The following is a 16486-nucleotide window of genomic DNA, read 5'->3' on the forward strand; positions in this document are numbered from 1 at the left end:
TGCACCATGTCCACACCTCTTTGGTGAGGCGATTGAGGTCGGGAGACACAGTGCCTCCGAACTTGTTGATATACGTCAAGGCTGTGGTGTTCACGGTCCATCTTCAGGTGAACCAGAAGATTTCGACTTGACTTCAGAAATGCTTTTACAGCCAGGAAGGCTGCTAACGGCTCCAAGCAGTTTATATGCATCTCTCGTTCCTGACAACTCCACGGACCGCCTGTTTGGGAGTTCTGGCAAGATGATCCCCAGCCCACTGTCGAGGCATCCGTCTCTATCACCAGGTCTGGTTTCGGCGTGAGAAGACGACGACCGTTCCAGTCTGTCAGGTGATCGATCCACCAGTCCAATTCCTCCAGAGCTTCGCTGCTCAAGAGACAAGGATGATCGTAATTCTAAGATCCCTCCCCTAGGGCTTTCTGCAAACAGCCCTGAAGGTTTCGATAGAACAAAGGACCTGGTGGAATCGCATGTGCAGCATGGCTCAGTTTGCCCAACACTCGCAACAGGTGAGTTACAGAAATTGCTGAGTGTGTTTTTTTTCCTCTCGCAATTTTTTGCATCTGATCGTGTTTTCTCCACGGTAAATTTATCTCCCGGCAATCTGATCGTCAGATTCTCGGAGTTCACCGGTATTAAGCCGAGAAAATCTATCTCCTTGGTGGAGTTCGGTTGTGGTTTCTGGTAATTCACAATGAACCCTAGATTCTCCAGGAGGAAAATCAGACCGGCCGTGTGGTCGTTTGTCTCGTTCTCCGCCATGCTCAGGATATCGTCGATATGAATAATCACCCTCAGTCCTGAGTGTGATTATCACCGCCCTTGAGGTCTTGGTAAAAACCCGCGGGGCTGACGATAGTCCGAACGGCAGACAGTTCAACTGATACATCTTTCCCTGCCATGCAAAACGCAGCAACTTTCGCTGGTCTGCGGCAATATTCCCTGGCAATGGGAATCATGAAGTGCGCATCTTTCAGGTCGACTTTCGTCATGAAATCGCCTGGTCTCAGCAGATCTTTCAACATGTGTATACCCTCCGTTTTGAAATGGGACACTTCCACAAATGGTTCGGAGCTTTCAGATTGATAATCGGTCTTATCGCTCTGTCTTTCTTCGGGACAGCGAAGAGTTGAGACACAAACTGATTGTTCGTTTGATCTGCAGGCATTACTTCGGAAATCGCATGTTTGCTTTGTATTGCGACAACTTCTGAGGAGATCTTTTTCGTTTCCTCCTCTTGAAATACAATCTCCCTTGGGGAAACGGTTTGAAAGGGTTCTTGAACAAAGTGAATTTTGTAACCCTGAACACCCTGCAACCATGCATTGGGTCGAGACACTTTGTGTCAGGTCTCTGACACCCATTTCCAAGCTCGGGTATTGAAACTTCTGAAATGGCCTGTTTGTTCGCCATCAAAGTTATTTCGAGGGAGATTTTGATTTCTCCTCCTCCCGAAACACTATCTCTCTTGGAGAGTGAGATTGAAAGGGCTTCTGAAGCCACTGAATTGTGTAACCCCGAATACATTTCAAGACCCACTGGTCTGAGCTGATTGCATTCCAGTCTTGTGCAAGCATTGCTACACTTCCCGCAATCGGGAACTGGTGAAATACGACACTTTCTGTCATGTCTTTTTCACCCATCTGCTGGAGAGCACTCACAACAGAAGACATTGAGTAGTTTTGAAAACTCTTTATTTCCTTTAGAGGAAGGGGTAAAGGCGGATGGCTCACTTTGCTGACTCCTGACGACTTCTGTCGTTGGGCTTCCTGTTGAACTGGGGATTGTACTGGTTTCCGCTGTAAGGTCGGAACCGGTTGCCGTTCTGATTGAAACTGCCCCGATTTGAATGGCCTCCCCGTGGGGCATGGTTGGCTCGGCCTCCTCGAACAAACGATCCGGTGGAAGCCTTGCCACCTCGCGAGGACGCCGCCTGCGACAAACATTTGAGCTCTTCGCTCCGTTCCTTCGCTTTTCTGGAGAAGCCATCTCCAAACAGCTGGGGTGCAGACGTTTTGAACGTATCGTCATCTTCTGCCATTTCGGCAAGGTCGCGATTCATACAAAGAATGGCATTTCGCCGCCTTTCTCTATTCAAATGCATATTTGCATTGCCAATAAAAGCCAACGCCTGTTGGCATGCTTCGACCGTGGCTTGTACGGTGAGAGTCTCTTTCCCAGCTTCCTCTAGTACGTAGGTCAAAGGACCTACGGCGTCCAAAAGCAAGGCCTGTTGTTTCGACAGGGCCTTGTCTCGCGACTTGGTCGCAGGGTGTAATCGGGACTTCACCATCTTGTCCATGATGGGCGCAGAGGCCACATCTACTTTGGGGCGCCCAAAACGACTACGCCATTGGCGTCGAACTTCGTTCGAGGTAGTTGTTGTAAATTTCTCCCGAAAGAATTCCAAAGTATCCGAGGACACTTTGAAATCCTGAGACGATTTGTCAAGCAAGCTTGACTCGTCCATTTCCTCTTCTGACTCACAGTCCGAGGGGTTGGGGATCTCACGGGTTTTACCCGGTGTTGAAGAAGCTCTTGGCGCCAGAGCGGAAAACGAAATAGAGGCACTTCGTGCCGGGTCAGGGCGGGATTGAGCCGCTTCCAGAGCAGACACTCGTTCCGCAATACTTGAAACGTCTGAGCCGATTTGCTCCATCACCTGCGAGACCTTTCCAAACTGGCTCATCATGTCCGCCATGATCCTCGATGACTGACCAGCAGCATCGGGAGAGGTAAAGGAGCTTGCAGACGAGTCCATCCTTGAGAGTGGACTTGACAGTTTGACGATTGAAAGGCGGTCTACAGTAAGCACAGAGACACACCAAGTTAGAAATACAACCAAGAGGAAGTACTGTACAAGACAACAGTCGATAACGAGATCGAACAGCTTGCCAAGAAACTTACTTCGAGCGAGCTAGAAAAAAGGCCGAAGAACATAGAGGGAACAAGGGCTTTTATCAACGAAACCTGGTGTTCCACGCATGCGTTAAAACCAAGGATTCAAATAAAATCACAAAATTCATGAATTTTCACTACAAAAAAGCTATCAAGAGTTAGGAAACTAGGCCAAACACATTGATATGGAGACAGAGCATTCTGAAGTATAATTACAAGGATTTCTTAAAATGTCAAGTGCTGGGTCAGCGACGACATCTGTTGCTCGGAGATGAGGTGAAGTAGCTGAGAGGGAGTGTTGCTGGTGATTACTTGGACACCCTGATGAAACCTATTGTGTTGCCAGCTCATCGATTTCAGTTGCACTGTATGGGGTGCCATCTGGGTTCAAAATCTCACCATACGGTAGCGAGCAACGGATCTCCTTTTGGCGGAGTTCCTTAGGCCTCGGTCACACTACGGCAAAAATGCTGCGTCAGCGTCAGAATCATGAGCTTTTCCATGGCAACTGACGCAACGCGGGAAGTTTGAGCGTCAGACGCTGCTGCGTCTGACGTGGGGAAATCGGCTGCGTTGCCGCTGATGGGAGTGACGCTTGGCGGAAAAACAGTGTCTTTCAAGTAAAATTAGTTTCAAGACACTTTGCTTTAAGTTGAGCAGTTATTCGACATTCGTCTGTTCAAGGTTTGTTTTGTTCCCTCTTTTTGTTCGAGATGAGTCCGTGGACCTACGAGGCCGAGGCTGCTCTGCTCCGAACCTGGCGGAAGAGCGAGGCATTTTCTGAGAAGAAAATGATGTCGAGAAAGGACCAGTTGTTTGAGTGGGTCATCGGCCAACTGGAGCCTGTTGACTTGTGAGTGTTGTGTTGTCGTCAAGAGCCCCAAAAAGGACAACCAGTATGACGAAGTCAGGAGAAACACAGCTGCGATGCGGACTTTTCTTGCCTGATCAATGACACTACAACTGAAAATGGCTTCAAATTCGGAAAGAAACAACAACGATCGTGCACGCGTGGACCAAGTACCTTTCGTCTTCTTGTAATCAAAAATCAATGAAAAATTCGAAAACTTTGTCCGACAATTTTTTTGTATAATAAGCAAAAGGCCGGTTTCCGTGGGAATCCGTGTCGTCATTGAGTTTTCCTGGTGGTTTTGTGACGTAGACAAATGCGTCAAGCCGCGGCAGTCATGAGCTGCAAAAAAACAAAACACTGTGTGACCCCGCGTCTCCGTCAAGTGCTGCGGCTTGACGCTGCGTCCAGCTTCAAACTGCCGTAGTGTGACCGAGGCCTTATACCTAGGCAGGGCCTGTCGTCTAGCAATCTGCTGTTGCTTGGTCAGGTCGTTGTTCACGTACACATCTTGATCATTCAGTTTCAAATCCAGACGTTTACGGTACACTGACAACTTGGCCTCGTGGCTTTTCATGCGTAGCCTCACTGGCCTGGCCTTGCCCTGTACGGCTTTGCTGGCGGAACCAATGCGCTCTGCAGAGAGTATTTGGTCAGCACTAATCTGGAGGAGCTGCTCACATCTGGATGACAGTGCTACGCTGTCCTCATTGTCCGCTTCGGGGATGCCCCTGAGAATAAGGTTTTCCGACCTCTTCACCCTCTCTACCTCCTCTGCTATGACCTCGGCAAGCTGCGTTGCACTGTGGCTCCCAGCTGTCTGCCACGCGTTTCCACGTGGTGCATTGCTTTGCACCGCACTCCTGGTACGGTACGCAGGGTCATCATCTCGAGTACGGAAAGTCCTCTCCATCTCCTCCACTCTCACTTCAAACTTCGTCAGCTTCTCTCTCAAAGAGCGATTTTCCGCCATTACACTTTCTAGCTTCAGGGAGATTTCTTGAAAGATGCTGTTTACTCTCATACTCATATCCTTCTGCTCCCGCAATATCTCGTTTAACGTGCTGCGCATTGACGCAGTGTCGTCCTGTTCCGCCTGGCTCCCGTCATAACAGGTGTTGTCAATTTGCTGTCGCAGGCCGTCAGGAGGCGAGCGATCCGCCGCGGGAGACTTTCTGCTCAACCTCTCAGGAGTTTGGCGAAGAGAAGACGACTTCACACCTGGAACTGCTACTGGCAGCCTGCTTGGCTGACTGGCTGGCATGCTGGGGGGGGGGGGGGAACAAGGGGGGACTTTGACCAGAGCTCAAAAACCTGCAACCAGTTCCTACGTCACAAATCTACTTACCTTGGAGGTAACCAACGTGTAACCGGGGTTTTCCCACGTCTTGAAGGCCTGCCTACCCATGGCCGCGTTGGGACATCACCAACCTCGTCTACAGAGAGCACCTTCTCACGACAGTGTCATGGTGGTGGCAGTGACTGTTGACTGTTGTCAGCTTAAAGAAATAATAAAGTTCATAGACTGAGAGGAAAACACGTCAGCTATGGAAAATGAACAGACTGAGAATGAGTTTTATTGGCGCTTCCCAAACTGCACCATTCGTTCATTATAATAAGCAGCATTGCTAAGTGCTGCCACATAACATGTACAATGGCATGTATATGTTGCTCAAGAAGTACACTTGTCATGATGATTTGATGCCATGTTTCAGGGATTCTTGTTGAAGCGGAGCATCACGGACATTTCAATGGTCTCCTCCAAGGCGCTTCTCTTCTCATAGTTGCGGCAAAGTGGCGAAGTAGTTCATGAGAATGTAGTTGCGATTTCTTCCAAAAGACCAAAACAAGCAAAAGTTGGGAAAAAGTGGCGAGCATCTTTTGGAAAGGGCTACCACTGGGCGTCATGTATTTCCTCTTGCTAGCAGAATACTACTTCCCAGGGCGTCTTGGTCGACACTGCACTGCAATGCGAAGACAGGCGTTTTCTAGGGTAACCATGGTCACTTATGACGTAGCTATTAACGATGACGTACAACATAAGGCGGCACTTTACCTCCGCGGATAGTCCACCGTAAAATACAAACATCATTCTCAGCCAATTCTCTTTGGAATTCGTTCCAATTTTCTGGAGACAGTTATTATGTGCCAAAGGACAAGGAGCAGCAAAAGTAGGGAACAGACTACTCTCATGTCCATTGTTATTGCCTAATCACGTTCATGGAAGAGTGTGTTGCTCCTTACATGGGAGCTCGCGGTTTTCCTGGCAACACTCATCCCCTACTATCGCTGAAGTCGCACCAACCTCTTCTTCACATGATCGATTAAGTTCGTGAAACTCTGAGTTAGGAAACCGCAACTGCTCGTTCTTCTGTCTGTGTATTCCGCTCTTTGCCTTCGGTAAATTGAGCCCTCTACGGACGGTGGATGAACCGCACATGGCACCTAGAATTAAATGTTAGGACCGCTGTAGCAATTGATTAGTTTCTACCTTATGGATGCATATTTCAATTTTGCGGTTAAGAGGTGCGGGTACGGCCACTTGATCGATAATCAGACGACAATTGGCACAGTTGAGCATTCTCATACCGCCGCCCCATACCTTGGACTATGGAGCAGCCAAGACTGATTAACTTCAACTACTCGTTGAATAACATTCTCCTGCCTACTGCTAACTATAATGTATATAGCAGTACTCGCAGGGCAGGGTCAGAACCAATTTTTGTCTGATGATCGATCCAGCCGACCATGGTGATATAAAACACGGCAAGCCTGACGGAGAACACCCAGTCTCTGGCAGCCACGTGTCGCAATCGAGTGCAAGTGATCCCGGAAAGACAGCTTGGCGTCAAATGTTACTCCAAGAAGCTTGATGGTGTTGGCTTCCGGAACCGCGATCCCTCCAAACTTGATGTCAGGGACAGGAGGGTGTGTTCGTAGTCATCTTGAACGATGTACAAGATTTTGCACACCATGATTATGACATGTTCACATCTAATTCGTGTTTCGTCAACAACAGCATCAGGTTCACTGTCAGCCGAAGAGTACATGAAAACCGGATTTCATGTACTCTTCGGCTGACAGCACTTACAAGTAATGACTAAGCTTATATGACGTCAGTAACTTTTTGCTCCCAAAATAACGTCGGGACAGTCTGTTCATGGCTTTGTATTGGACTCGCTCACTGCACTGGAGACAATAATATTTGTGTATAACAGACCGAAACCTGCTGCTTGCCCATGAGTACAAGTACGTGGAAATTCTAATGCTTTAGAGGTGTTCACGCCCAATAACAATAAAGCTCATTTTCTCAACTAGTGAACACAGTGCAGTTGATACTTTACCCCCCCCCCCCCCCCCCTTCCTCCACCGGGTACTAGTTTGTGCGTTAAGTGTTTGCATACAGTGAGGGCTGCGTTTCACCAGCCTGCGTAGTTTCAGACACCGGGAAGTGTGAGTTCAGAAGTCTGAAGAAAATGTTTAACGGTCTCTGCTGGGATGACAGCTACGCCATACGCCAGAGCTCAGTGGTAAATGCATGGATGGTCTCAAGCGAGGGTCCTTGGTTCGAGCCCTGGCTCAGTGGCTGACATTCATTTTGTTCTTCAGAAATTCCATTTTTCATTCCCTCAACCAGTGAATAAGTTGAATGTTCATGTTAGAGTCGATCCACACGTTGGCTTATGCTGAAAACAACAAGAGACTGCATCCAGTGGTGTCAAACAGAGTTATCTCACACGTTTGGTTATTGTAGTCTTTTGGTTGCAAAGGATGTCTGATTGTGCATACCCAAGTACGCAGTATTAGCCAAAGGTCATATTCCGTCCGTAACCCGTGGGCAATGCACCCTGCATGCATAGTCATGGTCAAAGAAATACAGCCATAGACACACAGTATGGTAGGGCGTGCGGGAGGGGGAGGGTCACTACGTTTCCCTAGCAACACAAACACACATCTGCGCATATTCTGAGCGCTGCACTGCTTTATTCATGGTGTCGGATTATCTCATACATAATCCCGGTCAAAGAAATCCGCCCCCGTCGACCTAGCACCACAGACACACATCTGCGCAAATAAGGAGCGCTGCACTAGTTAATTCATGAAGTCGGACTACATTGTATCTGACCAGAACTTTACAGTCAACTTCGCTAATAACGACTGCGGATATAACGACAATTCGCGAATAACGACAGAATTTCCGATTTACATTGTACATTGTATATGGCTGACCAGAACTGTACATCAGTTTGATTGTACATGTACATGTGCATGCATACGAGTAGGAAACGGGTTTCAATAATTTTGCTCTCTCAAGTCACTCACAACAGGGCTTGCGTCATGTGGTGCACACTTCGTTTATCCCCGCAGTATTCTCTACAACCCGCGCTATCAGCAAGTGCACATCAGCTCCATGTACTTGAAGTAGAAAAGAATTGCAGCGCTGCTAGTCAGCGGGAAAACCTTGTTCACGCTACCCTGTGTTATAATCATGCACTTGCTAGAGAGGCAGGCATAGTGGCGGTAGGGTGTGAGACTAGGATTGAGAGACAGACGGTACCAGGTAACCTTTCATGTCCTGTTTGGAATGGGAGCAGATTTTTACCAGAGTAAATAGGTACCTCGTGGCCAGGCACGAGGGAAGCATGAATGCAGCGAATGGGATATTAGGTCTTGGACCACGTTGTGAGTATAAAATATACCTCTCTGTCATTCTCTCCTCTCATCTTCCCTTTTCCCCTCTAAGTATCGCACACATACATCTGCTTTTTCTCCCCTCTCATTCTCCTCTCTGATTGATTGATTGATTGATTTTATTTGGATTCGCGAGACCAAACGAGCAGGAGTGCTCAATAACAGGGTAGCGAATGGTTGAGTTGTGCCATGTGACAATGTAGTTTGTGCGTGGGGTGCATCGGTGGTGGTGGTGGGGGGGGGGGGGGAGGGCACTGCGGAGGAGTAGTTAGTGCGGGGCAGGTTCTGGCACACTTTTTGACCTTTGACCTTTGGGCCAAATAAGGCACACTGTGTCGGTCGTGCTTGGTCTGGCCCCAGGACTTCCCCCAGGGTTTGACCTTTGACCTTTGGGTTAAATAAGGCACACTGTATCGGGCGCGCTTGGTCTGGCCTCGGGACCCCCTAGGGTTTGACCTTTGGCCCTGCCATGTCATAAATGTCATCATGTTCTTTTCCGTGGCGACCGTGCACTTGTGCACGTTCGGTGCATTCGCACTGGGGAGTAGTAAAATACGTACTACTCCCTGATTTGAACATCGTAGATGTGCAGTGACATATTGCGCATGCGCGCATAAGCATGCGGAGCGTGCGACCTTCAGTGGCCCTGCGGAAAAGACGTATACACAAGGTGTACTAGTACACGTGTCATTGTAGGGTGATAGCCGACCTCATATACGCTGTACGGGGAGATTTTTCCTCAGTATGTTGTAGGCAGTGCTGGAGGTTACGTGACGATGGCGGAGCCAAGTGCAAAACGATCTAGGCAGCCCAGATTGCCCACCTCGAGTGCCGTGCGTGGTTTTTTGAAAAAGTTTTCTTTGCCAGGTTCAGGCACTGATCCTCTCGTCTTTTTCAGCAGCCATCATGACGAGCTCCGACAGGTTCTGCTCGAGGAGCTTCAGTCTCACCCGTTCAAGGTGGTTTTAGTTTTGAGGGTGGAGATGACACGAGAGTCGGCCACGGGTAGTACGTCTGCCGTCCCGTTTTTTAGAAGTAGACCGGCTCGGATCCTCAGCGAAGGGGATATTGATAGTGCAGTCAAGACGATGGTGGCGAGGATCACTGGTCTTATTGATAAGTGGGTGCAGAACGGATCCAACTGGACCGTTTCTCGAGTGAGACAGCTGGATGTGTCGACAGCAAAGTACACTCCTCTTCGAGGTGAGTTTCTGTTCATCCGGCAGTGTTTGTTCGAAGCCTGTCGAATTTCTTGTGGAAAGTTGTAGATGTATTGTTTTGTACCAGATGTACAGTTTTTCGTGATTGTCGAGAGGGTGTAGTTGTGATGTGGTGTTACTCTGAGCAAAGCCTTCGTTGTATTTTTGTGGTGTACTGTAGGTGGTGCAGCTGATATCCCGCCCAAATTAGAAAAAAAGAAGGCCATCATTAACGTAAAGAACAACGATGACAGGTGTTTGATGTGGGCGTTGTTGTCAGCGCTGCACCCCGTCGACTACAACCCACAGCGTGTGTCCAGGTACACCCAGTATGTGGAGGAGCTGCGGTTCGACGGTGTAATGTTCCCTGCAACGCTCCGTGATGTATCCAAAGTGGAGATACAGAATGGTCTTGCAATCAATGTGTTTGGGTACGAGGGGAATCTGTACCCACTCTATCTCAGCGAGCGACAGGAGACTCCCATCAACCTCCTTCTTCATGACAACCACTTCACATGGATAAAAAACTTCAGTCGTGCATGCGAGAATAAGAACAGACACGCAACACACTACTGCTTGCGATGCCTCTCCGCACACAAAACAGCAGACTCCCTGCAGCATCACAGCGAGAGATGTCAGGTGATGAAGCCTGTGCCAGTAGTCATGCCCACAGCAAAGGACAGCATCCTCAAATATACAAATTTGAAGCACAGGATGGTGGCTCCGTATATCATTTACGCTGATACGGAGGCCATCATTGAGCCGATGGAGGAACAGCATGGCAGCAGCACTGTACGCACAGCCCGTCATGTACCATGCAGCATCAGGTATGTTTTGTTGTTGGTGTTGTTTTTGACTAATGTTTGCTGCACTCATACCTGCACAGTGCTTGCTGTTATTCCTTCTTGTCTTGTTCTCCCCTAATTGTGTTCGTGTTGTAGTATGTGCATTTTGTGTGATTCCTTTTTTTCAAAATCACTCATTCTTACTTTCCTTCTTCTTTTATGCTCTTGTAGATATGCTGCCATCCGATCCAACGGTGAAGTCCGTGGCGAGTTTGACGACTGCAGTGAGAATGCCATTCACAACTTTTTCGACAGTCTCAAAGAGTTGGAAGGCAGTATCCAGGAGGATTTGGCGGATATCAAGCCAATTCAGATGACGGCAGAACTGGAGCTTGAGTTTCAGAACGCAGTCAACTGCTGGATATGTGATGAAGTACTTGGAGAAGATCGTGTTCGTGATCATGATCATCTCACTGGTAAGTATTATAATTTTTTGTTTATTTTTGTTGTTTTGCAGTTGTGTGTAGATATGCGTATGTGTATAGTGCATTTTCATGTCTTTGTAGCTGTTTGCATCTGTGTTTTATCATGGTGTATTGAATTGTATTGTCTGTGGTATCACCTTCACTGTAGATGTTTACTATGTTTGTGTATTCCCCTCTTTCTGAATATCTGCACAGGCAACTACCGTGGTGCTGCACACTACCAGTGTAATATTCAGCTGAGTATCTACCCAGATCGCCAGATCATTCCGGTTGTGTTTCACAACCTGAAAGGGTACGATGCTCACCACCTCATCGCCCACATTGGTATGACCGAGGTTGAAGAGGTGGAGTACGAGGACTCTAACCAGCGTAAGCGGATTAAGAAGGTTGGTGAGATCAGTGTCATCGCCAACAACATGGAGAAATATATTTCATTCAAGTGGCGTCAGTACCGCTTCATCGACTCCATGGCCTTCTTGAACTCCTCTCTGGACTCGTTGGTGAGCAACACCCCGGAAGATGCCTTCAAGCTTACTCGTACAATGGCCCATCATGACCTTCTCCGGCGTAAGGGTGTCTACCCCTACGAGTACATGGACTCCTTTGCTCGGTTTGATGAGACACAGCTGCCACCTAAATCAGCATTTGAGTCTAGTTTGACTGGAGAAGGTATCAGTGATGCCGACTATGCCCATGCTCAGAGCGTATGGCAGGTAAGCAGCTTGTGCCTTCTGTATTGACCCTCGGAATTTCCCTGATGCCATGCTTTTTGCATTATTGTGCTCTACTTATGACTTTTGAATGCTGTTGTGATGTGCTCTACTCATTTTTTTTGTACTCATTGCTCTCTATCTGTGGATATGTGGATGCTTGTGTGTATGGATGTGTGCATGCGTGCGTGCGTTGCTGTTTTTTGTTTTGTTTTGCAGACATTTGAGTGCAGTACAATGGAGGCCTATCATGACCTCTATTTGCAAACAGATGTCTATCTTCTAGCAGATGTCTTTGAGCATTTCCGCAAGACGGCATACAAGACGTATGGGTTGGATCCAGCCCATTACCTTACTCTCCCAGGTATGTTCATCAGTCTTTGTTGTTGTCCAATGCATTCTCTCCTTTAGATGGTGTTCTCTGTTAGTATTCTTGTGCTTTCTTGTCGGTGTATTTTTATACTTTTTGCATGGTGTATTGACTTTCGTGTTTGTGTTCTGGTGTGTTGTATGGTGTTATGTAGGATATGCATGGGATGCTCTACTACGGTTCACCCAGATTGAACTGCAGCTGCTCACGGATGTAGACATGCATCTGTTTGTCGAAGCCGGTCTACGTGGGGGCATCTCAATGGCGTCGCAGCGGTACGGCAAGGCCAACAACCCAACGATGGATCAGTACAATCCTGCCGAGCCCACATCATACCTGCTATACCTTGATGCCAACAACCTGTATGGCTGGGCTATGTGCCAGAGTATGCCGACGTCTGAGTTTGCCTGGTGTGACAAGAACCTGTCCGAGATACTGGCACACCCTGTAGATTCGAGCACTGGGTTCATTGTGGAGTGTGATCTTGAGGTACCTTCTTCGCTGCACCACTACTTCAATGATTATCCACTCGCACCGGAAGTGATGAGAACATTCTCAGATAAGCTATCACCATACCAACAAGCACTTGTGGAGGAGCTCAAAGTGTCAGCCGTAGATGGAGTCAAGTTGACACCCAGTCTCCTACCCAAGTCCAAGTATGTGTTACACTACCGTACACTGCAGCTGTATTCGCGTCTGGGCATGGTGGTGACCGCTGTTCACAAGGTGTTGGGATTTCAGCAGAGTGCCTGGATGGCTCCCTACATCAATCTGAACACTGCACTTCGCACGAGGGCTACAACCGACTTTGAGAAGAGCTTTTACAAGGTAAATGCAACCGTTGTGTGCAGTCTCGTATGTTGTTGTTGTTGTTTTTTGTTGTTGCATGTATGGTGCAAGTGTGACGTTGAGTATGCTAATTGAAAAATATGCTGATGTGAAGGAATGGCATGATATGATTCTCATGTGTCATGTTTGCCTGTTTGTGTGCTGCAGCTGATGAACAACTCAGTCTTTGGCAAGACGATGGAGAACGTTCGTAATCGAATACGCATCGATCTCTTGCGAGAAGAAAGTGAGGAGCAGGTACTGAGGGCAGTGAGCAAGCCTACATATGTGCGGCACGACATTTTCCCGAACGGGCTTGTCGGAATAGAAAAGCAGCACACTGAGATCAAGCTCAACAAGCCGGTCTATGTGGGTATGTCGATACTAGACCTGTCAAAGGTACACATGTACTCCTTCTACTACGATGTGCTGAAGGAGCAGTACGGTAGCAGAATCCGGCTGTTGTACACCGACACCGACTCTGTTATTGTGCACATAACCACCGGTGATGTTTATGCAGAGATGGATCTGTCTCTGTATGACACCAGCAACTTTCCCACTGACCATCCTCAGTACACTTCTGCCAATAAGAAAGTGGTTGGCAAATTCAAAGATGAGCTTGGTGGGAAATCCATGGTGGAGTTTGTAGGTCTAAGATCGAAGATGTACTCCTACATCGGGCAGGAATCGGCCAAACGAGCCAAGGGTGTGCGAAAGGCAGTCCTGGCAAATACCATCACCCACAAGGACTATGTAGATGCACTGCTCAGTCATCGTGTGTCTGCCAGGCCTATGACGGGTCTCCGATCACATTGCCACACAGTGTATGAGGAGGTAACCACCAAGGTGGCATTGTCTCCATTCGACTGCAAGCGGTATATACTGGATGATGGCATGGCCACACTTGCATATGGTCACAAGGACATTTAATGGGCAGGACCCCACATTGAACATGTTTCATCATTTTCATGCAAAACTCCCCGCCATTCTTCTGTCTAATATTCCTCCTTTCTTGACGTGTGGAGCTGGCTCCAACACTCTACATTTTTGTTAAATATTTCAGGCTTGTGCCTCAATTATATTGCAGGATATAGTGCATTGTGCGGTATAATAATCTTCATCGCATCATAAAATATTACCCTACATACTTTGGTTTGCAGTGTGTGCGCAGCATAGTCCATATATCATCAAATTGATCAAGTTCAGTATCTGCGGGCATATATTTCCCCAGCTTGAGAAAATGCTTATATACTTGCGTAAATTTATGCTCACAATGATGACATAAAAATGAGATTAAAGTCCATATGATGGCCAGTATGAATGTAGTTATGATGCTTGTTCTTTCGGCTGGTGAGGTTTGAGTGGATTTCTCTGCCACCACATTGCTGGCTCCGAACAGCACTGGTGCAAGCAGGAGTAGTTGTTGAGTAAGTTTAACTTTATTCAAACGCCCCTTCACTTTCTCATAGGCTTCGCTGTTGCTCGCAGTTGATGGCTCGGCTGATGGGGTGGCATTGCTTGAGGAGTCCATCTTGATCTTACTGTACCGGGAATTTTTTCTCACATCCATTCAACCATTAGTATGAGAAAAATTATGGCCAAAAAGGCTGAACGGGGATGAGTCCATACTGAGCGATTTGACCAGTTGAAGTCGTGTGTAAGGGTGTTTTCAAAACTTTGCCAACCTCCTTTTTCCGCCAACCAGGGCGAAACATTGGTGGTCATGTAATCTAAGTGCCAGGTCATGACATGATGTACATAGTGCAATCCCAGTTCCGTTGAATTCTCCATACAGATGTTCGCTAACTCGCTGCTGAATAAGTACAGGGCCACAATTTTAACATGGCTGATACCGTTTTTAAATAGTTCTTTTGCAAATGTAAGAAATTGCGTACGACCCGTTCTGGAGTTGAAACACAGTTGCTGCATCAGCACCTGAAATCTCGATCCACTGCACCTGACTAAGCGACACACTCGTACCAAAACTCTAGAAAGCCGAGATGGTTTCGACTCCGGCGACGATACACATTGTGGTAGGTCTACATGACCTTGTTCTGCCAGTCGATCAGCAATAACAGCAGAAAGCAGATTTCTTGCAGTAGTCTGCATTGTGCACTGCATCATCGTTTCCCTCTACTACTATCCTTGGAAATATACCTCATTTCTTTCTGCGATACCCATTGGTTGAACTTTTCGGGGTATCCCTTCCACTTGACCAGCAAACTACCCTTACGTCTTTTCAACACCTTATCGATTCGAAATGTAGCTTGCGCAGTCTTCATGAGCTGCTGTTTGTAGAAGCTTCCTGTGATGGGTTCATCGGCAAGGTCTTTCACTTTGTAGGTGACCGGATAAGTGGGGAGAACCTTACGAATCACAAATACCTCTTCGGTCCAGTTGGGTGTGTATCCCTTCGCAAACATTCTTTTTTCCACTGTAATGCGAACTTTATCTCCGACTTGAAAGACAGGCTCATCCGCAATGGGCTCATACAGTTGCTCAATCGGTTTCCCTAGGGAGGCTTCCATGGGGGTCATCCCAATTGTACGGTGTTTACTATTGTTGTAGTTGTCGACAAGTTTTTGCAGCACATCGATGTAGACGTTGGTCGAGCGAGCGGTGAAGTGCTTCCACATACGAGATTTTAGCGTTCTGTTGAAACGTTCAACGACGACGGCTTTTCCTTCATTCTCTGTACTGTACATGTGAATGTCGTTTTTCTTCAACCACTCCTTGAACGTTTTGTTATAAAATTCCGAGCCATGGTCCACCCATAGTAGCTTAGGTTTCCGATTGGTTGTGACGGTTTTAAAGGCTGAGACAACACTATCCCCGGTTTTGCTCTTAAGTGGCACACTCCAAGCATACTTCGTGTATATGTCTATAACATTGAGAATATATCTAATTCCTTCGTTATATTCGCTAAAGGGCTGCATTTCTACGAGATCAGCACTCCATACATCGTCCTTGCCGTAAACGTCCACTTTTCTGCGTGGGAAATGTACTCGCTTAGGTTTATGTAGCTCATCGGCAAGATCATCTTGCCAATCCCCACCAACCATGACTTGATCGTTGTGAAGGGTATCGTGAGAGAACGTACAGGAGAGGAATTCCAATACTCCGTCTATACCAGTCTTTGAGAAGACTTTCGCTACCAGGATGGCATAACGTCCGCAGACCGCTGTGCTTCTATCTTGAATGACTTGCGTATTGGTGTACAGGTTGCAGCCGGAATAAACATTAAGAAAACATTGTTTTAGTTCCGGTTCTTTATAGTCTTCGGCCATCTGCATCAATGCACGCCCGAAGCTGTCAAATATCAGAACATTATCGCCTTCCCTACACACCGTCAGCCAATGGTGTCCCCCTTCGGGTTTGTCCAATATCGGGAGTATGTTGTCCGTGTTACACACACAAAACTCGCCATGGTTTAAGGCAGGCAGGAGATCATAGCTAGTCACACCTCGGAACCCGCGAATGTGTTTCAGCGCAGACTCGATGTCCACGTTGCTCAGCTCCACATCCATACCTAGTATACCAGGGATTTTCCTTTCAGAATAGCAAGTGTTCGGTAATAGGGACTCCTTGTATTGCTAGCCACTTGCCGATTCTTGAAGACACTTTTGATAAAGGTGGCATCATCAGCCATGTACTCTTTGAGACCTAACA

At 47.5% G+C, this 16486-nt stretch overlaps 1 protein-coding gene across 1 annotated transcript; it reads left to right on the top strand.

Annotated features, from left to right (window-relative positions):
* Positions 1–9128: 9128 nt before the first annotated feature.
* Positions 9129–14142, top strand: LOC135819187 (uncharacterized). The gene is made up of 7 exons (XM_065332350.1): positions 9129–9643; positions 9821–10466; positions 10656–10900; positions 11105–11622; positions 11839–11983; positions 12144–12817; positions 12986–14142. Exons 1-7 carry the CDS (start codon positions 9217–9219, stop codon positions 13745–13747), a joined length of 3417 nt encoding a protein of 1138 aa, XP_065188422.1. The 5' UTR covers positions 9129–9216; the 3' UTR covers positions 13748–14142.
* Positions 14143–16486: the final 2344 nt, after the last annotated feature.

The sequence above is a fragment of the Sycon ciliatum genome, chromosome 6 (genome assembly GCF_964019385.1).
Source record: "Sycon ciliatum chromosome 6, ocSycCili1.1, whole genome shotgun sequence".
Classification (NCBI taxonomy): Eukaryota; Metazoa; Porifera; class Calcarea; order Leucosolenida; family Sycettidae; genus Sycon; species Sycon ciliatum.

Excerpts from the sequence above, each read along its gene's own strand:
- LOC135819187 (XM_065332350.1), top strand. The coding sequence starts at position 9,217 with ATGGCGGAGCCAAGTGCAAAACGATCTAGGCAGCCCAGATTGCCCACC. Across the intron at positions 10,467-10,655 it reads CATGTACCATGCAGCATCAG|ATATGCTGCCATCCGATCCA; the intron begins GTATGTTTTGTT and ends ATGCTCTTGTAG. Across the intron at positions 12,818-12,985 it reads TTGAGAAGAGCTTTTACAAG|CTGATGAACAACTCAGTCTT; the intron begins GTAAATGCAACC and ends TGTGTGCTGCAG.